Below are 26,959 nucleotides of genomic sequence, written 5' to 3' on the forward strand. Positions count from 1 at the left end.
TTTTTCCGTAACACAATTCAAGTTTATTCCATTCATTCTTGCAACACAAACTTTAACACAGTATCATTTAGAATTCTGATGTCTATGAACCATGATAATGATAAACCCAACTGTGTCAAAATAGTTACGTTGTGGAAAAAGTCAAATATCAAAATGCACAAAGCACTATTTTTCTTTCATCATTGGGTAGAAAGATATGATTGTTTCTCCATTTATAAAATATAAGACTGTTCAGTTTTGAGATTTTGCATGCAACACTGCAACTGCTCAACTAGGACATTTCACTCTTACCAGCTTCTTCTAATTGATCAAACCCATTTAGTACTGCATTAAAGAACAAAAACTAACTTATGAAAGCAATGCCTATACAAAGGGGAGCAGAAAGCTTTAAGACCAAACGTTATTTTTCAAACTGAAATCTGAAGAAAAGGGCACTGGTGCCATATTTGGATTTCTAGATTAGCTCTGACTACTTTGAAGTCTCCTACCCAAAAAAGTAATTTACATCAAGAATGTTCTCAAACCACAAGTATGAGACATCACCATCATGTTCTTCTTCAGACCGAACAGCAGTAGCACATAATCTCCTAGCACAAAAATCCAGAATTAAAATTTACTCCTTAATTTGTAGACCAGAAATCAGTGGTGGGACCTTTTATAGAACAATAAATGCAGAAGTCTTTGTTTGACTTTACTAAGGACACTACATTATAATTATCCTGAGCCAGTGGCTAGAAAATGCTTTATGATCGGCATTCACAGGAATCCATCTGTAGTTTTTCTTGTACTATTTCTCTTTCAGATGGTGACATGATTATGCAAAGACAGAGCCTTAAATGCCTGGAAACAGAAGTTCCAAAGATCAAAGTGATCTCATACCATAAAAAGAGAGCTGAAGATAGAGACAAAGGCTTATGTAAAAGCCAGCTATGAAGAATAGTTCCATTTTCTCCTTTGCTAGATTGTAATTCAGGAGACTTTTCAAGTGGACCATGCCCACTGTGACTATGAAGCCACTAATTTTAAAAGCAATCAATCTGAAAATTCTGTTTACTGGATTATTATCTCCAAAGTTGCACCTTTCCTTCAACACAGAAAGGTGAAGATGTGCGACTACTCAGCCTGTGCATATAAAGCTTGTTTCTACAACATTGCAGTCTCATATCAATTACAAAAAACAGAATATATAGTTCTACTTTTAGAGAATCAACTGTTCCCATCATATTTGCTCAATAGCATGATTCAATATCATGGGTTGCATCAGTGCCAATAAGGGACAAAAAGTACAATTTAAGTGGCAACACTATCCAGTAGCTCCATGCTGATTAAAGAAACTGCAATCAAAATTCCTCTTTTTGGGTTTATATAGTGAATCAAACTAAGAATCAAGAAAAGAAATGTTTCCAAAATTGAAAAAGGTGCATTCAATACTATGAAATGTGTATACAAAAGTAGATATCCAAGTCACTTGGATGGCAACTCAGATACCTTGATGGAAAGCCAGCAGAAAAGTCTTACTGGGAAGGTTCACAACATGATACAAAATGCAAATTTTGGAGTAAAAATATCCAACTGCTGTTTATTCTGGTATCTTCCATATAAAAAGTACTAAAATAGCCTGTGCATGTTCCCAAGCTTTTTAGCACTTCTGAAATGACCCATATAAACAAACATTGTTTATTGGACAGTAAATACAGTAGGTATGTCATCATTTCCCCTGGAAACATGACAGTTCAATCTGCTGTAATTTTTTTTCAGATCAAATGCCATAATAATGTCAGATCAAATGGTGAATCAAATAAGAGATACATGCACTTGCAAGACCAATGTGGCAAGGATGACGCTAGAACACTAAAAGCTCCCAACTTGTATAAAGAATGAAATTAACTTAAACTGAGCGCCATTTCTGATTAGTCAATTTTTGAAACATTTTATGCCTAAACTGTGAAGAGCAAAGCAATCATCCTCTAGCACCAGTGGAGCTAAACTGTCACTTTGTTCCAGTATATTTTTACTACAAGGTAGGAGAGGAAGTACCAAATGGAAGCTTCCAAAGAGCAACTTTTCTTTCCAGTACTAAGTATTTAGTCAAGAACCAGTCAAATGAAAACAGAGTTTTGGATGGTGGAAAGACCCACAAATTGGCTCATTTCTCAGTAAGCTGGAGTTCGAGAGAGAGCCTCGCCTTTACTGTTACAACAAGCAGTCAAAAGTTAGTCAAAGTTACTGGGAACATCAACAAAATGTCAGAAGCCTTCAGTTTTGCACGATCTACTTAAGGTACAGGGATGCAGCTATAGCTATCCCACTGCCTTGATTAGTAGATGACCAGCATAGCAGCACTGGGCCACCACTGCTTTTACAAACTGAAAAGTACAGAATAGAGCTTCCATCTAATAAAACTTTCAACAAGTTTTACCAGCTCTTGGAAAGCTTACAGGCCACATTTCAGATCACATTCTTCTCCCCTTCACCAGCAGAAACTTAAATTCACTAGAAACAGGAAAAGATTGTACCCTGAACAAAAGTCCTAAGGAGACACCAATTATATGGATTTCTACTCTCTCCATGCATGCACCTCTTTTTCAGAGAGGTACATAACTAGTCTGATTTACTGGGATTTTTTCCCTCCCTCCCCAATATTTAGCTGAAGAAGCTGGAAGATACAAAGAGTGACAGACAGGCAGCAGTGTGAGGCCACAGGAGAGACATTAGATCTCAGTCCATCCGTCACTGAAGAAGAGCTTTGATTGCCTGATTGTCAGTGGCTTCAAAGGCAGTGAGTCCATCTGGCCCTCTCACAGTCTTATCCGCACCCTGTAAAAAGATGAGAAGAGCTGTCACTTAAGGGACAAGGTAGAATTATATGTACCAGCAGCAGTTTCTCATGAGATGGTGCTGGTACATTTGTGGTTCTTTAAGCTAGGTATGTTAAATAATTTACTATAAGGCTCACACTTTAAACCCTGTACAACTAGAATACACTAGCTTTAATTAGATATACATAAGCTACCAAATGGAATTTCCAAACCATTTACCATTAAAACAGGTTGCAAGTAATTCCAGAACCCAAACAGCATAATAAATTACAGATTTAGTTATACAGTATTGCAAAAAGTTTAACCCAACACTTAGACCGTACATGATGTGCACTTGTGTCATAGCATTTTAGAAGTATTGATAAACATGAACTTTTCAAACTAAAATACTCAGCTGTAATAATCTTAAAACCAAAAGCTAATTAAGACCCACCTAAAAACCCAGGCTTGCCCAAACCACCAAAACTCAGAGCAGGGGTGTCAGATTTGTTTTATAAAGCAGGCCAAATAGCATTCATGATGCCTGCGGAGGGTCAGAAGTGATGTCATAGCAGTAACTGATGTCATTAAGTAGGTCATGACCAGAAACAAGCATTTCTTTCTCACTTAGGAACTTATTAGCTACAAATGACAAAAAATACACAAATCTTGATCACATTTCAAGATATGGAAGAGCCCAATTATAAAAGAGGGCACCCCTTTCAGCAGTGACATCTCAAGCACAGTTCAGCAGATGGGAGCAGCTGATAGTGGTGCTGAAAGGCCTGAGGGCCTAATAAAGAGCTTCCAGGGGCCACCTCTGGCTTGTGAGCCTTTTGTTTGACACCTGACTCAAGAGTATAAAAAGCACAATCTCCAATATGAGTTCCCATCCATCTGCCTTTTCAATATAGAGCTACAGTCATCTAAAACCTTCAAAGTGCTCCCTGCCCTGATTAAACTTTATGCCTGAGCAGAATTTTATTATGAGCTTTGAAAGGTGTAGAGTCCATTTTGGTAAGGATCACTCAAAACTCAAGCATTGTACCCTGATGAAAACAAGAAACAGAAAGGCGAGGGGAGGAATTCAGACAACACAGGCCTTTACACTTACAAGTGACCTTCTGTAATTCTTTATAAAAAAAATCAGTCTTGCATTGCATTCCCTCCACACCCACTTACAGCTAGACAAAATGCCTAAAACATTTCCTGGTGGTTACTAATTGCAGGGTGCACTCATTTAAGAGGTAAACAAGCAGGCAAAAGTCCTTTGGAACACATGCTAGGCACAACAGAAGGGAGGTAAATGCTAGAAGGACATTTGTGCAATGCAACATTACTCCAGTGTATATTCAGAGGACAGTGACTGTGTAATCAGAAGGATTTGATGGAAAATCAAACACAGTGTGGAGAATTGGCAGAATGCCCACTAAGGACGAACAAATATGGAGTAAAAACGAATACTATGATTTATGCAGCATCTCATTCTATCCAAACAACAAAAATATTCCTTGTTCATTAGCAAGAACTATAATTGCTGGCTGTCCAATCTAATGCCATGATATCTGCAAGAGTATGGGTTATTACTCAGCAGGCAGTCAATCTCCTTTCAGTACTGAAAGAATTTTAATTCTGATGAGCTCTTGATACACCAGAGGCACAATGAATACTGGAAGTTTTGTGGAAGTTACTTGGCAAGGAGCACAACACCAACACCACATAGGAAGGTAAACTAGGAAGTATACGGTACAATAGCAATTTGGCCATACTGTGGCAAAAGCTGGAATAGTTATGCATTGAGCAGCAATCACTCAGTAGAAGACACTATGGTGCAGAGCTTTAAAATGAGAGGCACCATCTTTAAGAAATGATCTTGTCAAATGAAAGTTCAGAAAGACAAGGGATAAGTCTCAATGGTGGAGAAGTTTGCAAATGTGTGCAAGCATATATCTGTTAGTGAAGACTATCAAACTGGGTGGAGAAGACAGTTGAATTTACACAATGCCTTGAATAAAAAGCTGCACCGGGTAGCAACTGAGAGAAATGAAAGCATGAGCGCAGCCATCATGGTCACATAACAGCCAGAGGGTTTCTTTCAGAATACTTTACTGTACTGAACAAAAGTCTGCCACGAATTCCTCTTTAAAGCAATTCCATCTTCTTGTTCACTAGCTAAAATATTAGAATACACCTGATTTATGTTTTATCTGAAATTTCAGTTTTCTACCTTCCGCCTTCTCAATCTACCTATGCTTACCTACTCGAGGATCTGGATTCCAAAAGCTCAGTTTACTTCAACGCTACCAATACGCTAGTAACGTGTATTGGTTTTGAGCAATTGCAGCTGTTCCTTAAGGTTAGGAGATTGCAGTACACATTGAAATGTTATTTACTATGCTACAGTATGCCTCTATCAGTAGTTCACCAACAACTGCCTAACGCTCCAGTTATATTCTTGTCTATATTCAGTATCCATGGAAATAATCAAGTATACAATTCAGAAGGGAAGGCAAGTTAAATAATATTTTTGAGATTTTTGTCATCTCAGTAAACAGTAAACAACTTGAACATTTCTGACCCATGGCATTTAGAGATGGCTAGTTGGATAGGGACTTTAACTAGCTATTGCTATAATAGTGTGAAATCCTAAAGAACAGAGCGCTCCATGCCCTGTCCATACCCTGTCTAGCACATGGCCAAATCCATCTCCCAGCTGAGTGGAATGCTTTGCTCCACTGGAGAACATCTCTACTATGCTGCTGATCTCCCCCAAACTGAATTTTGCCCAGCTGCTTCTGGGGTCTGTTGGTCCAGCAAGCTTTGCATCTGGATTTCCAGGCTTATGCAACTGGCCAGCATACAGTTTGGAGACTGGCAGCACGGCTCCCCGGTGGAATGGAGCATTCTGTTTGCATTGGGGAAGCCTTTCTCGGAATGCAGCAGTCTTCAGTATGGAGACCACTGCTCGAGAAGAAAAGTTGCTTTGCCCTTCAAGTTCAAATTGTCAACTTTCCACTGATTTATCTGTACTTGTATTTTAAATGGGATGCCAGGCAGGTCTGAAGCACCACAAGGATACAAGGGGGGGCCAGAATGATGCCAATCTGTCAAAATCATGCCTGTAATTGACTACAGCCAATCACTATGATTAGTGTGTCAGCAATGTCTGGGAACACTCAATCACCTGCAATCTCAGCACTTGAAGTTTTCCAAACACACCTTACTTTGTTGCAAAGTAATAAATCAATCTGAGCATGTCATTTTCTACATTTTAGGAGTACAAAGATAGCGGAGGAAAGTGCATGAGATGAGAACACAAAGAACAAGAATCTGGCTTTAGTGCCCAGGTAACAATGTAACCGTTATGCACAGGAAGGTGTCAACATACCCCTGCTCAAAGAAAAGAAAAGAAAAGAAAAGAAAAGAAAAGAAAAGAAAAGAAAAGAAAAGAAAAGAAAAGAAAAGAAAAGAAAAGAAAGAAAGAAAGAAAGAAAGAAAGAAAGAAAGAAAGAAAGAAAGAAAGAAAGAAAGAAAGAAAGAAAGAAAGAAATTTGCAATGAATATTAAATGGGTCTTAATGCTTGGAAGCTTCAGTTCGAATTTACTTCATGCTGTGACATCAGAACAGAATTTTTATTTCACTACATTGCAAACTGAACTATGTCTTGCCTTTTGAACAGAGTGAGACAGATTTCTATTTGTAATTTATTAACCTGAATTGTTTCATGCTATTATTTTCATTATATCCCATTTTAAGTTGTGCTAAAACAGAGAAGCAAAGAAAGAGTGGGTTGTAACCTAATACTTCCTTCCTCCCATGAAGGAACAAGGAAATTAATGATACAACATAGAAAGAGGAAACAGGAATAGTACTTCTGAGGCCTCCCTGTGGGGGGAGGGGAGGGCTCGCCCAGCCTTTACGAGGAGGACCCCCTTCTGGAGACCTCAGACTAGTTCACCAGAAGAAAGGAGGGGGTTGTGTCACCCGGCTCCCCCTCTTTGGGTTGGCAGCATTTGCCAGAGTCAGCAGCAGGGGCTGCTGTCAGCAGATCCTCCTGCCTGCTCTTCTGACTCCCAACTGCCTTGTCAACCCTGGCCTCCAGGTTTATGTAGGGCAGACCCCTCCCCTTTGGCCCCTCCCTGGGATGGTACAAAAAAGGCATGTCTCTGGGACTGCCCTCCCCTGGGATTACCACAACTCCTCCCCTTCTCTCTCTCTGTTTCCCTCCCACCTCCTCTCACCTGGAGCTGCCAGGGTTGTTCCTGAGATGGCTGGGGAGGCTGCTGCCTCTGCTCTCGTCTCTGCCTTTGGGGGGTGGGCTGGCCCTGCCCACCTGGGTCCTGTAGCTCTGCAGATGACATTGGGAGGTCCAGCTGTGGGCTCCCAATGTCACAGCCAGGTGCCCTGCCTGGCAAGGCAGGTCCCGGCTGGCTGGGCGAGGGAGTGCTCCCCTTCTCCCCCGAGGTGGGGGAGGGGAGGCGGACCAGCAACCGAATGGCCTGCATCCTGTCTCCCCCCTCCCTCCTCCAAGGTGGAGGGAGAAGTGGGGGATTTAGCGCACAGTGTTCCTCTGCTGTGCTTTGCCGCCCACAGGAGTGCCCAGGCAGCGTATGGGGAGGTGGCCCCAAGTTCCACCAGCTTCCTCCCTGATCCTCTGGCCCAGAAGTCTTCTCCCTGGGTAAGTTGGGGACCTATGGGAGGAGGGGAACCCCAACAGTACTAATAGAATAAATAGAAAATACACAACTGAATGGCACACAAAAATGATGGAAGTAAAAAAATACAGTAATGCAGATGCACTGATGGTATCAATGCAGGACAGGGTGATCAAGACAGATCCAACAGAAATTGCTTTAAAAGGGCTAAACTAGACACTAGTAATAGAGCTGGGGAAGCTTAACCCTTGAGCCACTGCAGCCTCCTTCCCCAATTGTTACCAAATAGTTAGAAAATACAGGTCCAGCCTTGTTATATGTGAATTTTTTTATACACGGATTTGACTCAACACGAATGGCCCCTGCAAATGAGAAGGAATGTGCTGATCCCTGGAGAAGGGGAAAAATGCACCCCTTTAAAATCACAGTCACCATATCAACTTATTTATGGTGTAGTAACCCAGTCTGAAGTTATTAAAAATATTCAAAATAAAACTGTCAATTTTAATTACAAGAATTCTTGATCCTCTCCTCTGAATTTTGCCTGGTGCCAAGGAGTGAATATTAAGAGGGCAAAGTTTAGGACTGCTGCTAACCTGCTTCCAAGTCTTAAATATAATCAAAGGCTTACCTAACATGTTCAAGATGTATATTCCAAGGGTCTTAGACACATTTCTACTTTGTTTTAGACACAGTATCACACAACTGTAGCTTGCTAAGAGAACAATATAGTTATGCCATTTGCAGCAGAAAAATGGTTCTATGCCTCTGCCAAGGGAAAACGCTTTCTGAACGAATTATTTTTCTTATTTTGGGACTGCAGAAGTCATCACATACATAGTTCCATAGATTGAACTTCATATATCAGAGCAGGGTTTCTCAAATTGTGGGTTACAACCTGGTTGGGAAGCTGAAACTGACAAGCTGATAACAGAGAAGGACAATGCATGGAGCCCTATGGAAAGTGAAACTGAGCCTCACTACATGTTTACTCATGGGTAGAAAACAGTCACTTGGTCCATTGAGAAAGGCAGACCAAAAGGAAACCAACACCACCAGAATGGTCCTGATCTGATGAACACAGCCACCAAATAACACCCACGAAAGAAGTCCCAAGCTGACGAATGTATTGAGCCCTATGGAAAGCAAAACCGAGCTACACATTGTGTTTACTCATGAGTAAGCAAAGTGCCTTGGCTCGTGTTGAAGGTCAGGCAAAGGGGAATGCAAGGCCATCAGAATGGTCCTGATTTGATGAATGATATCAACAAATTCTCCAGAAGGCAAGTCCCCCAAACCATAAAAAGAATAAAAACAGAGGCTTCAGCTGGTAAGGTACTTTAGTCTTTCAAAGCTAGGTGGGTCCTAATAATCAAATTTAGAAGTGGGTACAGGCGGTTTCAGAAATACTGCTTTATTGGAAAGAATTTCTGTCTTTTCCAGTCTCTTCATCACTTTGGGGTTTTAATGCTGTTAACAGGGAAGCTTTGAATATCAACCCAGCCCCCCCCCCCCCCAAAAAAAAGTTGGACTGAAAATTGATTTTGTCCCAAATCACACTGAACTGGCTTAAATATAAGAACTTAAATTGAACTGGGCACTGGGATAGGACTGAAAATCTTATTGTTTTTCGGGGGGGGGGCAGTTTGAGGTGCTTGCAGGCTGGTTACGGACAGAATTCACTTTGTAGAACAGGGCTGGCTTATCTGTCTCATCTCCCCTTATTTAATTGTTTTTCTTTAATTTAATATTTATAATTATTTTAATTTTTTTTAATCGCCTGCCTATCTAGAGAAAATGGTGCAATTTCAGTGCTTGCCATGGGCAATTTCAGTGCTTGCTGCATTCTCAGGAAAGCACTTCCTGCTTGATGATGTCACTTCCAGCCACAACAGCACTTCCAGTGGTCCTGGACAGACTGTCATTCTGAAAAGTGGGTACAAAAGTGGGTGCAGAAAGTTTGAGAACTACTAAACTAGGGTATAGAGTCTGAAAATAAGAATACTATTATTCTAGTCTTCAACAGTAATTTTTTCTCAAGGCAAAACAAGCATAAGTCTAATACACTGGCCTTGGTCTAACTGAAAGAATTAGCTATTGCAACTGTAGTCTTATACAAAAGATGAAATATTTCTTTCTATATAAAATACTATGAAGTAATGTAAAGCTGCAGAAAAAGATGCTTAAGTATAGTTGTCAACCTATGAATCAATCAACTAAATTGTTTAATGGATTAAATCTGCATATTACTAAAAATTGAACACTGCTGCTTTTTCTTTTTCTTTCAGATGTTGAAATATGAGGCCTTGTAAGCTGCCATTCACTATCAGAAGGCAAAAATCAACTCATATGCTCTTTTTTGTTATACACTAGAAGAAAGTGGCCAAAAAGTACAACGCAAGTGCACCTTTAGTGTTTATTTTTGGCTATGAAATTTGTTCTTACCAATTTACAACTTTAACTGATAAAGCAGGCTGCAAGCTTCAAAGTGGTAGTGAAACCACGGACCACAAATGCTTCCTTCCTGTAGAAACTACCACTCTGTTTGCCAACTACTTTTCCTCAAGGCAGACCCAACAGACCTTCCAGTTTTGCTCCCCACAAAAGGAGATTTGTCTATCCTAGTCAACAAGGGTAACTTGTACAGATATTATTAACAGATTTGTGAAATAGTAATCAAAGATCTATAGACCAAAGCTTAAAGCTAGAGAATATCCTTTGCTTACAGAAGGCCTTGGCTGACTAACCACCAGCTTCAGCTAAAATAATCACAGGTTGTAATAGAGTGGGCCCACCTTAACACGGACTTGGTTCTATGGATTTGAATAACCACAGATGCCAGGCTCATGGCTGGAGGGCCTCAGAAACCTCCTGGATTAGACAAAAATGCCTTCCAATTGTGTCTGGGAGGACTTTTGAGGTGCCCCTTTGACTCAACTCATGAACGTGTCTTAATGTGTAGGCATGGGACTCGTCCAGAGCATTTTTGGGACTCTATTTGACTCAAGTGCCAAATCTTTTTGATACATGTGTCAAGTGCAGATTCACAGAAGCTCCTGGCGGGTGTATGGGAGTTCTCATTAAATACTCACCTGCTGTCCCTATCCCATCTGTACACAAGGTGGGACAGTCTGTGTGAGAGCAGGGACAGAAGCAGTAAGCAGGAGGAGGGTCATGCACAGCAACTGGGAGGCTTACCAGTGCGACCCAGTCCTTTGCAGCCCTACTCAGTAGTTCCATTGCAGTTGATCATTCTCTAGGATTGCAAGGACCATCTCGCCCCCGCCTTCTCCCCTCACTTGTCCAGGGAAAAGTGGACAAGAAAGCCCGCTCCCTCCCAATGCAAAACAAAAGCATTAACCTTTTCCTGCCTCCTGGCTAGAACTTCTCTGCTGCTTGCCTGGCCTGAATGATGGCCCCACAAAGTCTTTCACACCGCAAAAAAAGTAAGCAAGCACACCCAGACGCAAAAGGACTCAAGCCTGCATGCGTGGAGACTCATTTCCGAGTCACTGACATGCCTGACTTGAGTGTACACAAGTCAGCAAAAAACATGTTTCTGTGACTTGGACTCGAGTCACCTGGCTCTAGCTTCCACTCCTGTCCAAAACGAACTTCCAGTTTGCTGGCGTGGCCCACTCCATGGGTTTCAAAATCCACAGAATTTAGTTTCTGCAAGGCATCCTGGAATGGATCCCCCATGGATACTGAGCGCCCACAGAACTAGGAAAGACCTAGGAATGAGACCTTGAATAACCACTATCAGCACAGACTGTAACAATCTGACAACTCTGGGGTCAGACAGCTTTTTAAAACCGTAATATGTGAGTGTTTTAAAATTCAGTAGTCTCCACCCCATCAACCTCTATCAGTCTCTGCAGTTCTTTGGCCCTGAGTAAGATTAACTCCCTAGTTCTATTAGCCTTTTAATTGAAGCTGCATTGAACATGACAACTCATTAGCTCAATCATTAGCTACCACCACAACAGCCATGTCAATTCAAAACTATTACTAAACCATTTTGAGAAATTGTTGATGCCACCTAAGTTTTGTTAAATACCTAAATGCTCTGTGGAATCTGTTTAGTAGCTTAATGACAAAATCCTACTACCAGACAAATTTACAATTCTCACCTTTGATAGGAGTAATTTCACACAAGAGACATGACCCTCATAGACTGCTGAAAGGAGTGGAGTTATATTGTGTTTGTCTGGAGCCTAGAAAAAGGAGAAAAACAGTTGAGCAAAAATTCAAATATTAAGAGGCCTTCACCTAGCATATACTGTTCATACTAAGAACCTTATAGTATCAAGACTTTAAATTATATAATATTTATATACAGGGGACCCCCATATCCGTGGATCCCATATCCACAGATTCACTTATCTGCACAATAGATCTCCCCCCCAGCACCACACCCCCCCCCCCGAGACAAAGGAAACTCTGTTCCCCTTGCCTCTGGAGGGGTCTTTGAGCTCAGAAGAGGCCGAGGACATCTATCCCCAACCTCCATCAAACCTGGGAGTGGTGTTTCTAATGTCTTATAAGACATTAAAAACGTTACTGCAAGTTTCTCCGTGAAACCAGAAGTCATATGTTTTGAGCCTCAGAACTCAGTCTGAGGTTGGCAGAGGACAGATGTCTGCGGCCTCTGCTGAGCTCACATGCCCCTTTGGAGACAAGGGGAGTGGAGTTCCCCTTGCTGCCGGAGGGGGGATGGCCCCCTGGGAAGAGCATTCAACCATATTCGCTGTTTCAGCTATCTGTGGGAGGGGGGTCCAGAATGGAACCCCCATGGGTAAGGGGGCATGCCTGTACCGTTTTTCAACAAAAAGTAGTTCATAGTAGTTCACACAGCTAAATAAATAAATTTAAGAAAAAAAAGAGGTGCCCGGTATGTTCATGTAGGTGCAGACTTAGCAGCATTCCCAAATGCAGAGATCTCATTCTTGGGAGATAGTTCTCTGCCAAAATGAACATTACAGCAGACCCCAAGTATATATACTTAATATTGCTAAGTGCAGCTAAGGGTAAAGCTACACATTCTCTCTGCAAAAGTATATTCTTAAACATGCATTTACAAAGAAAATTAATACTGGGGCAAAAAAAAACCTAAAGGGGGAAAGCAGTGAGCAGAAAGTTGTGATACTCTCTCCCATGCCAAACAGATCTCTCATGCAACTCCCCCCCCCTTCCCAACGAAGTCCCCCCCTCCCCGCCGTCAAGCTTACTTCTAGTTTCAGAGCTTGGCAAGCGGAAAAAATAATTTTAAGTGGCCTTAACAGAGAAGACATTTCCAGATAAGTAGAAACCTTGTATTCCCTTGATGTGCAATTCCCTCTTATGGTTTGTGGAATTAAAGCCAACAAGTGAGGTAAAAAAAAATTCTAGTTCTGTGGTGGTAATAACTGTAAGAATGACAAGTACCCTAGACCTCTCTGTCAAATTTCTCTTACCCTTTTCCTGAAGTGCTCTATAAAATATTAAGTACCAGAATTGGCTGTGAAAACTGGGGATAATGGACACGAGCAAGTTGGCAAACTTTAAACCAAACAAACTTATATTCTACAAAGAAAGAGTACTTTCCATGATAATGGAACTCTGTGTTATACAATGAGACACTAATGAAGCAGATTATGGGTAGATAACTAATGGGCAGATTTGTTCTGTTGCAGGTCTGACACGTGCAGCGCAATAATTCATTATATAGTAAATTTTAAAGTCATTCCACAGCAATTCTGTTGTGTTACTGGATCACTAAAGCATTTTGAGCCATTCAGATTTAAAAGCACTGACCCGGACAAATCACTTACTAAAAATTTTTTTATTTGTCACCCGGACAAATCAGTTACTAAAGGCTGGAGTAAGTATTTTTCTTACAGTAATGAATGAAGGCATAAGGAGCAATATCACTCATGGGGTGAACTCATATCCCATGATCTTCTCTAACAAATCAGGTTCTGTATTGTTTTAGGTACCTGCAACAACAAAACACAACAGAACACCCCCCCCCACCCCAATGAGCACATAGCAGGGGCTACTATGCCTTTACAACACCACTTTGTATTCTAAACCATCACTTGTGTCCAGCCACAGGCACAGAATTTTATCCAGGCCAAACAGATTTTTCAGTTTACATACATTAATATCAGCTCCTTTTAGCAGAAGGAATTCCAGGATCTCAAGCTGTCCACAGTCTGCTGCATAGTGAAGAGGTTTTCTCCCACCTTCCAATGTTCGATTCACATCTTCACCCTTTGGTATTAAAAAAATCTTTTATATAAATATTCTTTAAAGCTAAAAGTTGTACACGATACAGAATGACTGAATCTTTACATAATTAGTTCAGGGCTTCTTAAAAAAATTTTTTTACTGAAACTGCACAAAAGAAATATATAAATTTATATGATCTCTCCCTTCTTACAACTAGTTGCAACTCACACTCTGAGAAACCCTAGAATAAGAATCAGCCCATCTAGCTCAGTACTGCAAAGGTTTTAGACAGGGTCATTCCCAGATCTACCTGGAGATTCTGAGGATTATACCTAGTTCTTCACAGCTTTACAGCCCCCTTCCAAGCTGATCAAGACAAGGGCCACAACCCACACTTTGAAAATCCTGCATTACTCAGGAAAATGCTAAAACAAGCATCCTGGTCCAATACAAGATTGGACCTCCATTTTGGAGGTTTAAGCTGTGCAAGCATGGCAACTTGTAAAGCAATAGCCTACTTCAGACGTAACAAGTACCACCACTATGTGAATGAGCCTAGGGAGCTGAGGGCTCACATTTGTTACCCCCCCCCCACTCATGCAACAACAGTAAAGACTTCATTAGCTACAGTTTGATAATAAAACAGAATGACAACAAATAAGAGTGACAAACAGTTCCCAGGCTTTGTATAATATAGTACTGTACTACAGTTTGTTCTAAAGTGAAAGGAAAAATGCTCAGTCTCTTCCCTCCTATACAAGGGAGAGAAGGGGCCGGGAAACCTGCAGATGCCTCAGGTAGCACCTAAGCATGATTTAACATAACATCCTAACTGAACTGGGCCAATATCTTATTTCAATAATCAGGACGAGCGTCAAAAATTTAGATCCACATCAAGTTTGACATAGTATTAGTAATAATGTAATTATTACTAATCCACTGTGTAATAATTATTACATTATTACTGTGTCCACTGTGAGGGTTGACTATGGTGATACCTAGCCAACTATAGGAGTAACTACAAACAAACAACCACCAACAACCACGCAAGAAGATCCCACTAGGGTTTTCTGCCCCCCAAGGGGAGGCCTGAGGTAGCAGTGCACCCCCCGAGCTGGAGAAGCAGCGGGCGGAATGCCATCCTTCCTTTCCCAGAACTGGAATTCTCAGGTAAGAAATTCCTACTTTCTCTGGGAAGGAAGGGCTGGCATTCCTACTGCTGGGATATACCAGGGCCAACCAGAAGGGTGGGCCAGCGAGGGGTCGCTCACTGCCTCACCACCTGTTGCAACACCTTACGCCCCATAGCGGCATCCGATGAAGCGGCTGTGGTTATCTGGTAGTGCTTGGCCAAGGTGTGGACCGAAGACCACGTCGCAGCCCAACAGATTTCAATCAGGGATGCGTACCCATCCACTGAGGTGACAGCGCTCTTGAGGGAGTGAGCTGTGATCCCTTCTGGGGGAACTTCCCCTCTGGCCTGGTAGGCCAGCCGTATGCACACTTTCAACCAGCGCGCTAGCGAGCTGGCTGAGGCCTTGTGGCCTTGGTTGGAGCCTTTGTAGGTTACAAACAGGGACTCCGACTTCCTAAAGCCTCTAGTGTGCCTGGTGTAATAACGTAAGGCCCTAAGCGCGTCCAGAGTGTGCCATGTCTTCTCCCTGGGGTGCACCGGCTTGGGGCAGAAGGATGGGAGAATCGGTTCCTGAGTCCTGTGAAACAGGGAGTTGACCTCTGGGACAAAGGTCAGATCCAGGCGGAGTACCACCTGGTCCTTATGGAAAATGCACAGCTTGGGGTTGATGGACAAGGCCCCAAGCTCAGAGATCCTCCTGGCTGAGGTAATCGCCACTAGGAAGAGAACCTTGAACGTGAGTTCCCTAATGGTAACTGAGGCCAGAGGCTTGAAGCGTGTCTGAGCGAGGGCCTCCAGAACCTTTTTCAGGTCCCAGCTAGGGAACATGTGGACCGTCCGGGGGTTCAGCAGTGCCAACCCCCTCAGGAACCTGCAGACATGAGGATGGGATGACAGGGATTCCCCCACTCCCAGGATGCTGCCAAGGGCCGCCACCTGTCTCTTGAGTGTGTTGGTGGACAGACCCTTGTCCAGGCCCTCCTGCAGGAAGGTCAAGATGTGTGTTACCCAAGCCATGAACGCCCTGACCCCCCCCAGCCTCTGCCCACCTAATAAAGGTGTGCCAGGTGGACTGGTACACCTTCCTAGTGGAGGACTTATGTGAGGCCAGCAAGGTGGCCGTGACCCTGTCAGAATACCCCAGCCTGGCTAGCATGCTCCGCTTAACCTCCATGCTGTCAGACTGAAGAGGTGTGGCTGAGGATGTGCCATCGGGCCCTGGAGCAGGAGGTCCTGCTGTAGCGGGAATGTCCAATAGTTCTGTGTTGACAGGTGTAGGAGCTCCGTGAACCACGGAAGTCTGGGCCACTTGGGAGTGATCAGAATGACTTCAGCCCAGAGCTGCTTGATTCTGTTGAGGAGACACTGGAGTAGCAGAACTGGTGGAAAGGCGTACAGAAGACCCTGAGGCCTTAGAGCGCCTATGGCCTCCACCCCCTCTTGTGGGACACTTAGAAAGAATCCTTGGATTTGCGCATTCTCCCTCATGGCGAAGAGGTTCACGAGTGGGGTCCAAAATCTCTCTCTTACCAAGCTGAAGATCCATGGCTGCCACTCTTGTCTCCAGAATCCGCCGCCTGCTTAGCCAATCTTCTGTGGCATTGTCCACTCTGGCCACATGCTCTGCCTGTATGCCTACAAGATGGGCTTCGGCCCAACTGATGATGGCTGATGCCTCTTTGTGGAGGGCCGTGGATCGTAGGCCTCCTTGTTTGTTCACATAAGTCTTGGCGGTTACGTTGTCCGTCCTCACTAGAACTTGCTGGCCTTGGATCAGGTGGGCGAATTTGCCCAGTGCCAGATGGATGGCTCAGAGTTCCAGCAGGTTGATGAGCATGTGAGACTCCTCCCTGGACCAGGCTCCCTGGGCGACCGGCCCCCTTATGTGGGCTTCCCACCCCAGAAGGCTGGTGCCTGTGGTGATCACTGTCCATTCCAGGTTGCAGAGTGGGGAAACCTCTGCCAGTTTGGAGTGGCTCCTCCACCACGCCAGCTCCTTCCTGACCTTGGGAGGGGTGGAGGTCTTGTAGTGGATGTTGTTCTCTATCTCTTGCTGAAAGCACAGGAGGAATCTCTGGTACACCCTGGCATGGAAGCATGCCCATGGTATAACGTCCTGGCAAGACACCATCATGCCTAGCAGCCCGGCTAGCGTCAACACATCCAGTTGCTGTGTCACGAGCAGTGTCTCCAGAAGTTGCCACATCTTCTCACGCCTCTTCGGGGACAGAAAGACCCTGTACTCTCCATAGCAGAAGCACAGGAAGCGGCAACAGTCTGGTCATATCAGAATATGCATATAAGCATTGGAGAGGTCCACAGAGCCCCCGTCTCCAACACTGCCACTATGGACCTCCAGATCTCCATCTTGAAATGGTGCTTCCAGAGGAACTGGTTCAGCCACTTGAGGTAGAGGATCGATCTCGTGTTGCCGTTCTTCTTTGGGACCAGGAAGAAGGTGGAGTAGACTCCCTTGCACAGACTGGCTCAACTGCTCCGATTTCCAGCAGGTGGCGAACCGCCGCTCACATGCACTGGTGCTTCTCCTGTACTGTGGCACCCTCCAGAAGTGGTTCCCAGGCTTGGTCTTGAAATCCAAAGAGTAGCCCCTGGTTACTAGCTCCAGCACCCAGGCGTCTGTGGTGAGCTTGCTCCAATACGCCGCAAAGTGCTGGAGGTGTCCTCCAATCTGGGGGTCCCCCATCTGTGGTCCGGTGTCATGTGGAGTGGGTGGGCTTGGCAGCCCTGTGGGAAGAGGAAGAAGAATCCTCTCCTTCGGGGGAGCAGGACTTGGGGAAGAATTTCGACTTGGCCCATCGGGGCGTGCGGGAGGTGGAGTCCCTGAAGGAGCCTCTAGGTCTGAATGCAGGGCGTTGTGAGTGAAAGAGCCGGCCTGGCTTTGTTGACTTGCATGCCTCCTTGTGTGTCGAGGGCAGCACCTTACACTTGTCCCTGCTTTCTATCAGCAAGGAGTCAAGGGCCTGACCAAACAGTTTGGACCCCATGAAGGGGAAAGCTACCAGACGTGCCTGGGAGCCCTGATCTACGTCCCAGTGTCGGAACCAGATGTTCCTCCTAGCCACTACATTTGCAGCCACCGCTCTAGCGCTGAACTGCATGGCCTCCAGGGATGCATCTGTTGAGAAGGCTGCTGCTAGCGACAACTACTTGAGGGTGTTATGTGTGGGCCTAGACCGGGGCTTGTCTGAGGCCATCAGGTCCTCCACCCAGGCCATAAGAGCTCTTGTCATAATGGAGGTGGCGGCTGATGCCCTAAGGACGGAGGCCTCAAAATCCCTCTTGAGGGCGCTCTCCACCTGTCAGTCGCAAGGGTCCCTGGGCCCCCTCCCCCTCTGAGGGCAGCACAGCTGAGGAAGATAGTGCTGCCACCAGGGAGTCCACGCCCGGGACCTTCAACTGCTCCATAATGTCAGCTGGCAGACAACAGAGTTTGTCCACAGAGCGTGGGGTACGCCTGGACCTGGTGGGTGCCCCCCCATTCAGCCTCTAGGGCCTGCCTGAAGGGGTCTGGGAAGGGAACCACAGCCTTGGTGGTGGCCTTCTGGGGATGGAGGAACTTGGAGCTGGGCCTGCGAGGCTCTGAAGCCTCACTTGCCTTGGTTTTCTCTTTGTTACCAAAGTCCAAGATGCCTGCTGCCTTGACCAATAGGCGTGGGTACAGGTCCAAAGGGAAAAGCTTGCTCCACTTTCCTCTGGGGCCCCTTCGTCCTCACCAGTGAGTTCCCCCTGCTCCCTGGAGTCCTCAGACAGGCTGGGGGTGACTGACTCCCATGGGTCTGAGGAGGCTGCCCTGCTGGATTCCTTGGTCCGTTTGTGGTGGTTGGGCTTGTCTGACTCGTCCTTTTTACGCTTGGCCTTATGCCGCTTGCGTGGGGGGGCTCCCTCTTGGGGCTGGTGGAATCGGAGCTGGATAAGGATGGGGGGGCTGTCTACGCTTCCTTTTGCGCCCTGTGGACCTGGGGCTGCTGGCTTCCCCCAGGATCCATTGCACCATGTCCTCAATTTGGGCCTGGGACAGCGCAAACATCCCCCCCTGGACTGGCCCATACTGGCTTATGGTAGGGCCATGTCCCCCTGGGGTAACTGCAGGGCCAGATGGGTCCTGATACTCCTCCCGTCCTCCTTGGGGCTGTGGCCCCAGGCGCTGCAGGTTCCCATCCTCCATGGGGGTGGCCTTGCAAAGCTATAAGACTGGAAAAGGGGGGGTCAGCTCAGCCTGCCTGGGTGCTCACCCTTTCCCCCCATGCTTCCCCTCCCCCTGCCTAGTAGGCCTGTCCCGCGGGGTAGGGCAAGTAGCCCATGTGGGAGGTGCTGCCTTCGCTGCGACCCCCTGGGGGGTGCCTGCCCTGTGGTGATCCCGCTATGAGGGATGCGGTAGTACCGCCCACCGGGTGCGCTGCCTGTTGGCATTCCTGCTCCTCTCCCCGCGCTCACCCACTGCTGCTGAGAAGGGGTGGCTGCGCTGTCTGGGGCCTTACCAGGTCCGCTGCTGCTACTGGAGGTCCGCGGGGGGGGGGCGTGCCTGATGACGGGGGACCCCGCCGCCTGCCGCCTCCTCACTGCCGCCACCGCCCCGCTGCCACTTGGAGTGGCAACCGACGGGCGCTTCGCCACCCCTGTGAGCCCCCGTGGGATGTAGCATCGCTGGGGCCTGCGGAGCACTCCGCCGCTGGGCTGCCAGGGCCTGAGTCCCTCCCATGGGGAAGGGGGGAGGGCCCAAGATGGCGCCCGCCACATGGCTCCGGTGCTCCTGTTGGCTGCCCTGCCGGGAAGGCGCTGCTGCTGGTCCGCCACTGGCTCCGCGCGGGGAAGGGGGTCGGAAGCCTCCCACACCGCCTTAACCAGCCATTCCTACCCGCTTGTAGTGAGGGGGAAGGAAGCACTGAGGCTCACCAGCAGGCAGGCTCTGGGCTGTTCAGAGCTTGGGAGGCAGGGGGGGAAGTTCTACTCCCCTGCTCCAGGGAAGAAGGCTGAAGGAAAAAGAAAAAAAGAAAAAAAAATACTGATGTCGTGCCAGAGCACAACAGAGGTCCATCCTCATTCCTAGGACTGGAACTGGGGAGCAGCATGGGACACCCCCAGCGTGGGAGAAGAATCCGTTCATTGAGGTTTCGATTCTACCTTCCAGGAGGAGGGGCATCCCAGCAGTAGGAATGCCAGCCCTTCCTTCCCAGAGAATGCTGGTAGAGCGGTATTCCCTAGACCGACTGTTATAGGAAGAGGTGGTGGCCCTGAACACTAAGGCAGAGAGGTGACATAAGTGAAGAGAAGATGGGGTAAGGGGTTACCTCTGTCCCTCAGCACTGGGTACCACTGCTTCCTCCAATGACTATAAAGTAAATGCTGGGTGTCCAGCATCCGTTCCACCAGCCACTGAAGTGAAGGAAGAGGCAGCAGCAGCAGTGGATGACACGGGAAGGAGGTAAGCTCTCCCCATTCTCCTCTTGCATGCTACAGCATGAGAAGAGAACTGATCTAGACTCCAGAGACACCACACAGGAGGAGGCAAAAGACAGATGTAGGGGTATCCCCCTCACCAACCCTCCTTCCACCACCTCCTTCTATTTACAGCTTAACAGAAAATTCACAACTTGCATCATGGACAGGCTGCACCTGTGAATGACATACAGCTTTATACATGTTCAGGACTGCATGCCCAATCCCTATTTTATTCCATTGTTTCTTATAGAGAAAAACTCTTCTTTAAGTCATTTTGCTATAAGTCCAAGGTTTTCTGGTTTCCAATACCGACTCATACAAAGGACACCCTGTACTGAAGGATCATTATTGTCAGGGTTACTGAATGTGCAACCAGGAAATAAATACATGCACATAAAAAATGACATTTTAAAATAGTGTGTGATGGTCTAGTAGCAGATAATTTGAACCTGTTACCAAAAGCAACATGGTTTTTGTCAACTCTGATTCAAATTTTCACAACTACTAAAATTTCCTAAAGCATTTTAACTGAAGTAGTTTATGAAGCTTCTTCTTAGAAACTACTACTGAGGGCTCTGAATAGCTGCTGTATTTTGCATGCATTTTTCTGCAAATCACTATATATACACACATTCTAACAGAACTGAAAACACTTTTAACATCTTGTCTTGAGTTAAATGGACTTTCTGGACCCTGACTTTAAGGAGGCGGCAGGCTTCTTAAAACATGGTGGTTCAGTCCCTCTAAACCATTTTTTCAGTATGTTTTTTCCAAGAACAGATGACAAAACATCAAACTTGAAGTACCAATAAGTTACTTCCTTGGTTCTAAATTCTTCAACAGCCAAATTTACCTTTCATTTATTAGAATTCGAGGTTCCCAGACAGTGCATACACTGTGCTTCTAGTCCTGAATAACACTCACGATAAAGTCTAATCATTTAAATTCCTCTGTTCGTTTGTATCTCAAATTATAAGAATGAATTAAATGTTTATTGTCTTATCCATTCAATGCACTATGGCATCAGCCATTAAAAAGGCACAATGAATACATCTGGTGATAAATGATTTAATTGTGTAACTAAATTTATAATTTAAAATGCTCATTACTTTCCCTTCCGATTATTAAGCCACGCCAACTATCTTTGCTTTTGACTCTGCCTTTTGCATTTACTATTCCATTTGCTATTGTTCTGCTAAAAGATTACTTCTTTGAGAACTCAAACTGTTACAGAATGCTCATCAGCACTAATACCTTAATCCCTTGAAGCCACTGAATTCGCACCTCTTGGTCCAGTGCCATTCAGGATAGAAATAAATATAAAATCGCACTTTCATGTACCATCACTTCAGCTTCTCACTAATAGCCACTTAAAGGTTCGTTTTGGTTCAACATTACTTGTATGAACAGAGGGGTTAATGTATAACTTGGCAGTGGAAATGTGTGTTACTATCAGAAAGCATAACTGCCAGAAATGACTACACTCATTCAAAGAAAGGCTTCTTATAGCACATCATTTCAGGAAGAGGTCAAAAAAAAAGTTTGGTTCCCAATTAAAGTTTCTGAAATGTTTCAAAATTAGAAACAACTCTACAGAAGTCTTATATTTCCTCAAGGTAAGCACAAACCACAAGATAGTTGATTAATTCTTACTGGGTTCTGGTTAGCTATAATTATTTAGGAAAATGATCCTGCAGATCAGAGCAGCAAGCTCACTGAAGTTTGCAACTCATTGTACTGTGGTATTCAGATGAACAACAGTGTCAAGAAGTGGGAAGACACTAAGCAACATACCATCACAAGTCTACATTATGCCAATATTCAGAACATGAGTTTAGTTCAGTCACCTTATGGCAGAGCCAGGGAAGGTAAGAGCAATTAAAACTATTTTGTCAGAAGCGTAATTTACCTTTCAGAGACTTCAAGATACAAGAAATAGGGGAGTTAAGATACTAAAAATCTCATCTGTGGGACAAAAACAGAAAGAAGTTGTTTACTCAACATATGAATTGTGGCTTGCACAATGAAATTGACAAGTAGCTAATTTAAAACAAACCCTTTACATAATGCATGATCATGCTAAAGATACAATTTACCACTTGAATGGGCTGAGTAGTAGGCAAGGAAACACTACTGCAGTTATGGATGCAGCCTTACCTAACCCTTTACATGAGAAACAGAGACTGTGACATTGAGAACGCTGACGAAGTCTCCTTACTACTTGCAACTAGCACCACAACTCATTCAGGGACAACCAGACACATGTTTGGATAAGTCATCTAATCACAATAGTAACAACCACCTTATGCTCCTATAGTGCTCTTTGAATGTGCTTCACCCGTATTATCCTGACGCAACCCTTACAAAGATTCTATATGGTATTATCCCCACGTTGCAGCTGGGTTGCTGAAGTTGAGGGAGTGGCTTGCCTAAAAACACCTGGGGAGTTTGTAGTGGAAGGGAAATCTGAACCATGGAAGTCATGATTTGCAACTCAGTTCTCTAGCAATTATGCTAAAGCAGCTCTCAGTAGGTGTAGTAACTCTCAAGTTGTAATGAAAAACCAGAAAAATGTGGAAGCTGAAGTGATCTCAGCAACCAAATAAATTCTCAAATTAATCCATTTCTGCCCAGTCCACAGATGCACATATTTGATCCCTGTTGCATATATACTGCATTGGGCAAAAACAGCTTAACCCAAATACTTTAGATCAGGGGTCTCCAAATGTTTTGGCCAGAGGGCCGCATGAAATATCTCGTGCAGTGCTGAGGGTTGGAAAAAAATTTAAATATAAAATTTAAATAAATAAATTAGAGATGGAACTTAGGTGAATGAATAAATGAATGAGTAGGCTCATTCACTCAGCTTCTCCAGCCCTCAGAACACCCTCCAGATGCAATCAGAGCACAGCTCTGATCATATTCAGTCGAGTGGTCAGTCCTCTTTCAGGGGACAAGAGGCTTGTCATGGGCCTGATAGAGGCTCGCTGTGGGCTGCATCTGGTCCCCAGGCCGGGGTTTGGAGACCCCTGCTTTAGATCAACGGATGCATTCTAAATCATAAATAATGAAGAAAAATTACATGCATGTTGTAAGAATGGGACTTGGTTCTCATTATGAGATTTTATAGTTCTCATGGTTACAGTAACTCCCACCCCAACCACACAGTTAAACCTGACAGGAAAGTGGGAAGTTGGTGTTCTTTCTGAGAGCTGGCAAGCACAGAAGTCTCTAATCAAAAGCCCGTGAGAGTTGGAGTAAACAGGGCAATGTTTGGGAACAACTATTGGGAGGAGCAAGGGACTACTAAAAGAAAAGTGTTAAGGTAACAGCAGACTAGCTATGGCCCCCGGGGCCATAGTTTGCAGATTCCTGTTTTGGGATGAAGTGAATTCCATGGTTGGTAGTAATATTCAAAAATATCATCCTACACAAATCTCCAGAATGTGGCACACAAGGAACACTCTAAGCAGAGTGTAATGATTTGTTCAGAAACCCACTTGCATCCTCCATTATACCACAATCCTGTGCATGTCTACTAAGTAAGTCTTATTGAATTCAGTGCAGCTTACCCCTTGGGAAAATCTGCATAGGATTACAGCCTTAGGGCCAAACTCTATCCAATTTTCCAGTGCTGATGTAGCCATGCCAATGGAGTGTGTCCTGCATCCTGTGGTGGTGGGACAGTCACAGAAACCTCCTAGAGGTATGGATACATTTGTTCCTTTACCTTAAGGCTGTATTGCAGTTGCACCAGGGTTGGAAAGTTGGATAGGATTGGGCCCTTAGTGTTTTAGAATACATAAGGATCTCCAACCTGTAAGAACCTTGTTGAACAAAACTCAAAGCACAGTCAGTCACTTTATATAGTATATAACACAGTACCTACTAATAGACCAAAGGTCTAACCAGCTCAGCAGCTTGATCTGATACTGCCAAGACCCAGCATTTCAGAAGCTGTGGGTGATGACAGCAGATCAGTGTGTTTAAACATAGAATTGCCCTAATCATGGGTATGATTTTCAACAGCAAAAAGGTGAAGAGTGTAAAATTTTGTACTGCAGAGTTCTGTTCATCAGTGAGACTACTGAATTTCGAAGAGGGGCCCTAAGGGTCAACTCTCCATTCAACCACAAAGCTCGCTAGGTAAACATGGACAAGTCACTATCACTAAGCATAACCTACTTCACAGAGTTGTGGGGTGGACAACACAGGGTAGGGGAGTATGTGGCCCTCCGTTCCTTTGAAAGAAAGGTGAGATGGAAATGCTAACTAGTATGAAATAAATAAAAGCTTGCTGCTTACCTTGGTGCAGCCTCTACATACAAGTGTTTTATCCCAAGGCAGAGATCCAATACTCGAAATTTTCTGCACCACACAAAATATACCTTAGGAGAGGAACTACAGGGAAGGTTCAATGCTTCTGACCCACACTTTTTTTTGCTGTTTCAAATCACACGCACCCCCCTTCCTTCTCCATGCCTGGGGCACTTCTGCATGAAATCCGCAGAACCTATGTTGCATCTTGTTTGGACCCAACTTCTATAAAGCTCTAAAGCTCATCTTCACTTCCAACATCCAGTAATTCTTAGTAACATTAGAATCAAAGTCCTGGGGATTTTTTATCCAACAAGTGATTTTTTTTTTTTTAATTTTAACTCCTAAAATGCACAATACTTCAAAAACTCATTTGGCCCAGTCTTAAGATTGATATTAAGTAGCAATGCCTTTACAAAACTGGTAAACTACAACTTAACTCATCGCTATCCAGCGTTTTGAAACCAGCCTCACAAGTTGAAGACCAACATACCCTCTACTAAACCACAATGGGCATTCAAATTGTCATCTTCTACAAATCAATAATGGCTAATTCCGGTATCAAATGAACTCTACAGTTCAGCTACTCGTTTACTTGGCAACCACCAAAAAATAGGCAAAGCAACAACAGATTTCCTTTGCTGACCAAGTCTTGACTTCTACCCTTGCACTGAATTGGACATGGTTGCCACAACCACTCAATGGAGGGGGACGGACACAAGGTGCAGAAGAAATAAGATGGTAAACAAAGTGCATATCTACAGAAGGCATTCTTCTTCAGGTCCCTTAAGGTAGATGTGTTGGCCCTTAAAATCTGTAACTACACTGACATATAGAACTGCTTAATGACCTTCCACTTAAAGACGAACAGCATATACCACAGTGGTCAAAGCACAACAAAGAAGCTCTTAATGAAGCAGTCAGATCTCCCATAGCTTGCAGCAGTGCCTGTTTACACAATAAAGAGGCTCTTAATGCAAAGAGGCAATCTATCTCCAGTAGCCTGTGCAGCCAGCTAGAATCTGGCAGTGAGTGTCTGTTTACACAACAAAGGCACTTGATTGAATGCTTAGGGATCAGAGAACATATCCCCTTCATTAAGTGGTGCACACCTGTACTCTCAGACAGGTTAAACAGCACAGAAAATGTCTTTGTTCTTTCTATGGAATGTTATTGCCTTTAATTCAGTATCAGCTGTTGGGAAAGGTGAATGGCCTATTTCACCTTTCAGGAATGCAAAAGGGAGAAGTGGGGATTCTGCTTCACGCAAATGACTCAAGTATAGAATCACAGGGTAGGATTTATCATGGATAAACTACTGTACAACCATGGTTGACTTTATGTAGGTAAGTACACCGGCAACCAATATTTTGGAGCTGGGGGAGGGCAATGCCACCTCCAAATGAAGTTACTTGGGGAAGTGTCTTTAAAAGGGGGACAGGCTTCCATGTCAGTTATTAGCTGGGGGGAGAGAGCAAGGCAGAAGGGAAGCTGGGTGGGAGAGAGAGCAAGGGGGAAGGGAAGTTTGGGAAGAGGGGGAAGGGAAGCTGAGGGGAGAAAGGGGGACAGGAAGGGAAGGTGGGGAGAAGGAAAGCTGAGGGGAGAGCAAGGGGGAAGGGAAGTTTGGGGGGAGGGGGAAGGGAAGGTGGGGGAAGGAAACCTGGGGGGAGAACAAGGGGGAAGCGAAGCTGGGGGGAGAGAGGAGGAAAGGAAGCTGAGGGGAGAAAGGGGGACGGGAAGTGCACTTCATCCACTTGGTGTCAGGCCCGAGACAGCAGAGGGCAGCCACCGGGCCTCCGCCTCCGCCCAGGAGCCAGCCTTCCACCTTCGCTCTGCCTCCAGCAGATGCTCCTCCATCCAGGCCCGCAAGGCGCTTCCCCGCCCCGCGGAGCCCGCGATCGCGTTGCAGGAGCCGCCCCCCTCCCGCGTCAAGGCTGAACCGCAGAGCGGATGACGTCACGCCGAGGCATCCCTGAGCACCCCGAAGGCCTCAGAGTGCGGGCGGGCCAAGGGTACGCCTGGCCCGGCGCCCCCCTCGCCTCAGGGCCACCCACCCGGGCAGGCCCCGGCCTCACCTTGCCCACATAGTCCTTCACCTCGTCCAGGTCCCCGTTCTTGAGGGCCCACATGAACTCCTTGTCGGACATCGCGGCGGCCGCCCTGACAAGAGCGAGACGCAGCGAGAGGGCCTGGCGGCGGCGCTGCACTAAGAGGGGGCGGGGCGAGGCTGCGCCGGAAAAGGGGCGGGGCAGGGAAAGGGCGTCACCCGAACGGAGAGGGACGTTAAACCCGCTCGGCGACCGTGCAATGAACGGAGGTTTGAATTTTTTTAAAAAAAGACAGACAAACGGTCACGCTCCGCTCGCCCCACAGCACTTCC

The 26,959-nt window shown here is 45.3% G+C and overlaps 1 protein-coding gene across 1 annotated transcript; it reads right to left on the bottom strand.

Annotated features, from left to right (window-relative positions):
- MTPN (myotrophin) lies at positions 1–26,959 on the bottom strand. The gene is made up of 4 exons (XM_066633777.1): positions 26,655–26,959; positions 13,596–13,709; positions 11,588–11,671; positions 1–2,817 (listed from the first exon to the last, which is right to left on the bottom strand). The coding sequence occupies exons 1-4, from the start codon at positions 26,724–26,726 to the stop codon at positions 2,731–2,733; spliced, it is 357 nt and encodes a 118-aa protein (XP_066489874.1). The 5' UTR covers positions 26,727–26,959; the 3' UTR covers positions 1–2,730.

Source organism: Tiliqua scincoides, chromosome 7, assembly GCF_035046505.1.
Source record: "Tiliqua scincoides isolate rTilSci1 chromosome 7, rTilSci1.hap2, whole genome shotgun sequence".
NCBI classification, from domain to species: Eukaryota; Metazoa; Chordata; class Lepidosauria; order Squamata; family Scincidae; genus Tiliqua; species Tiliqua scincoides.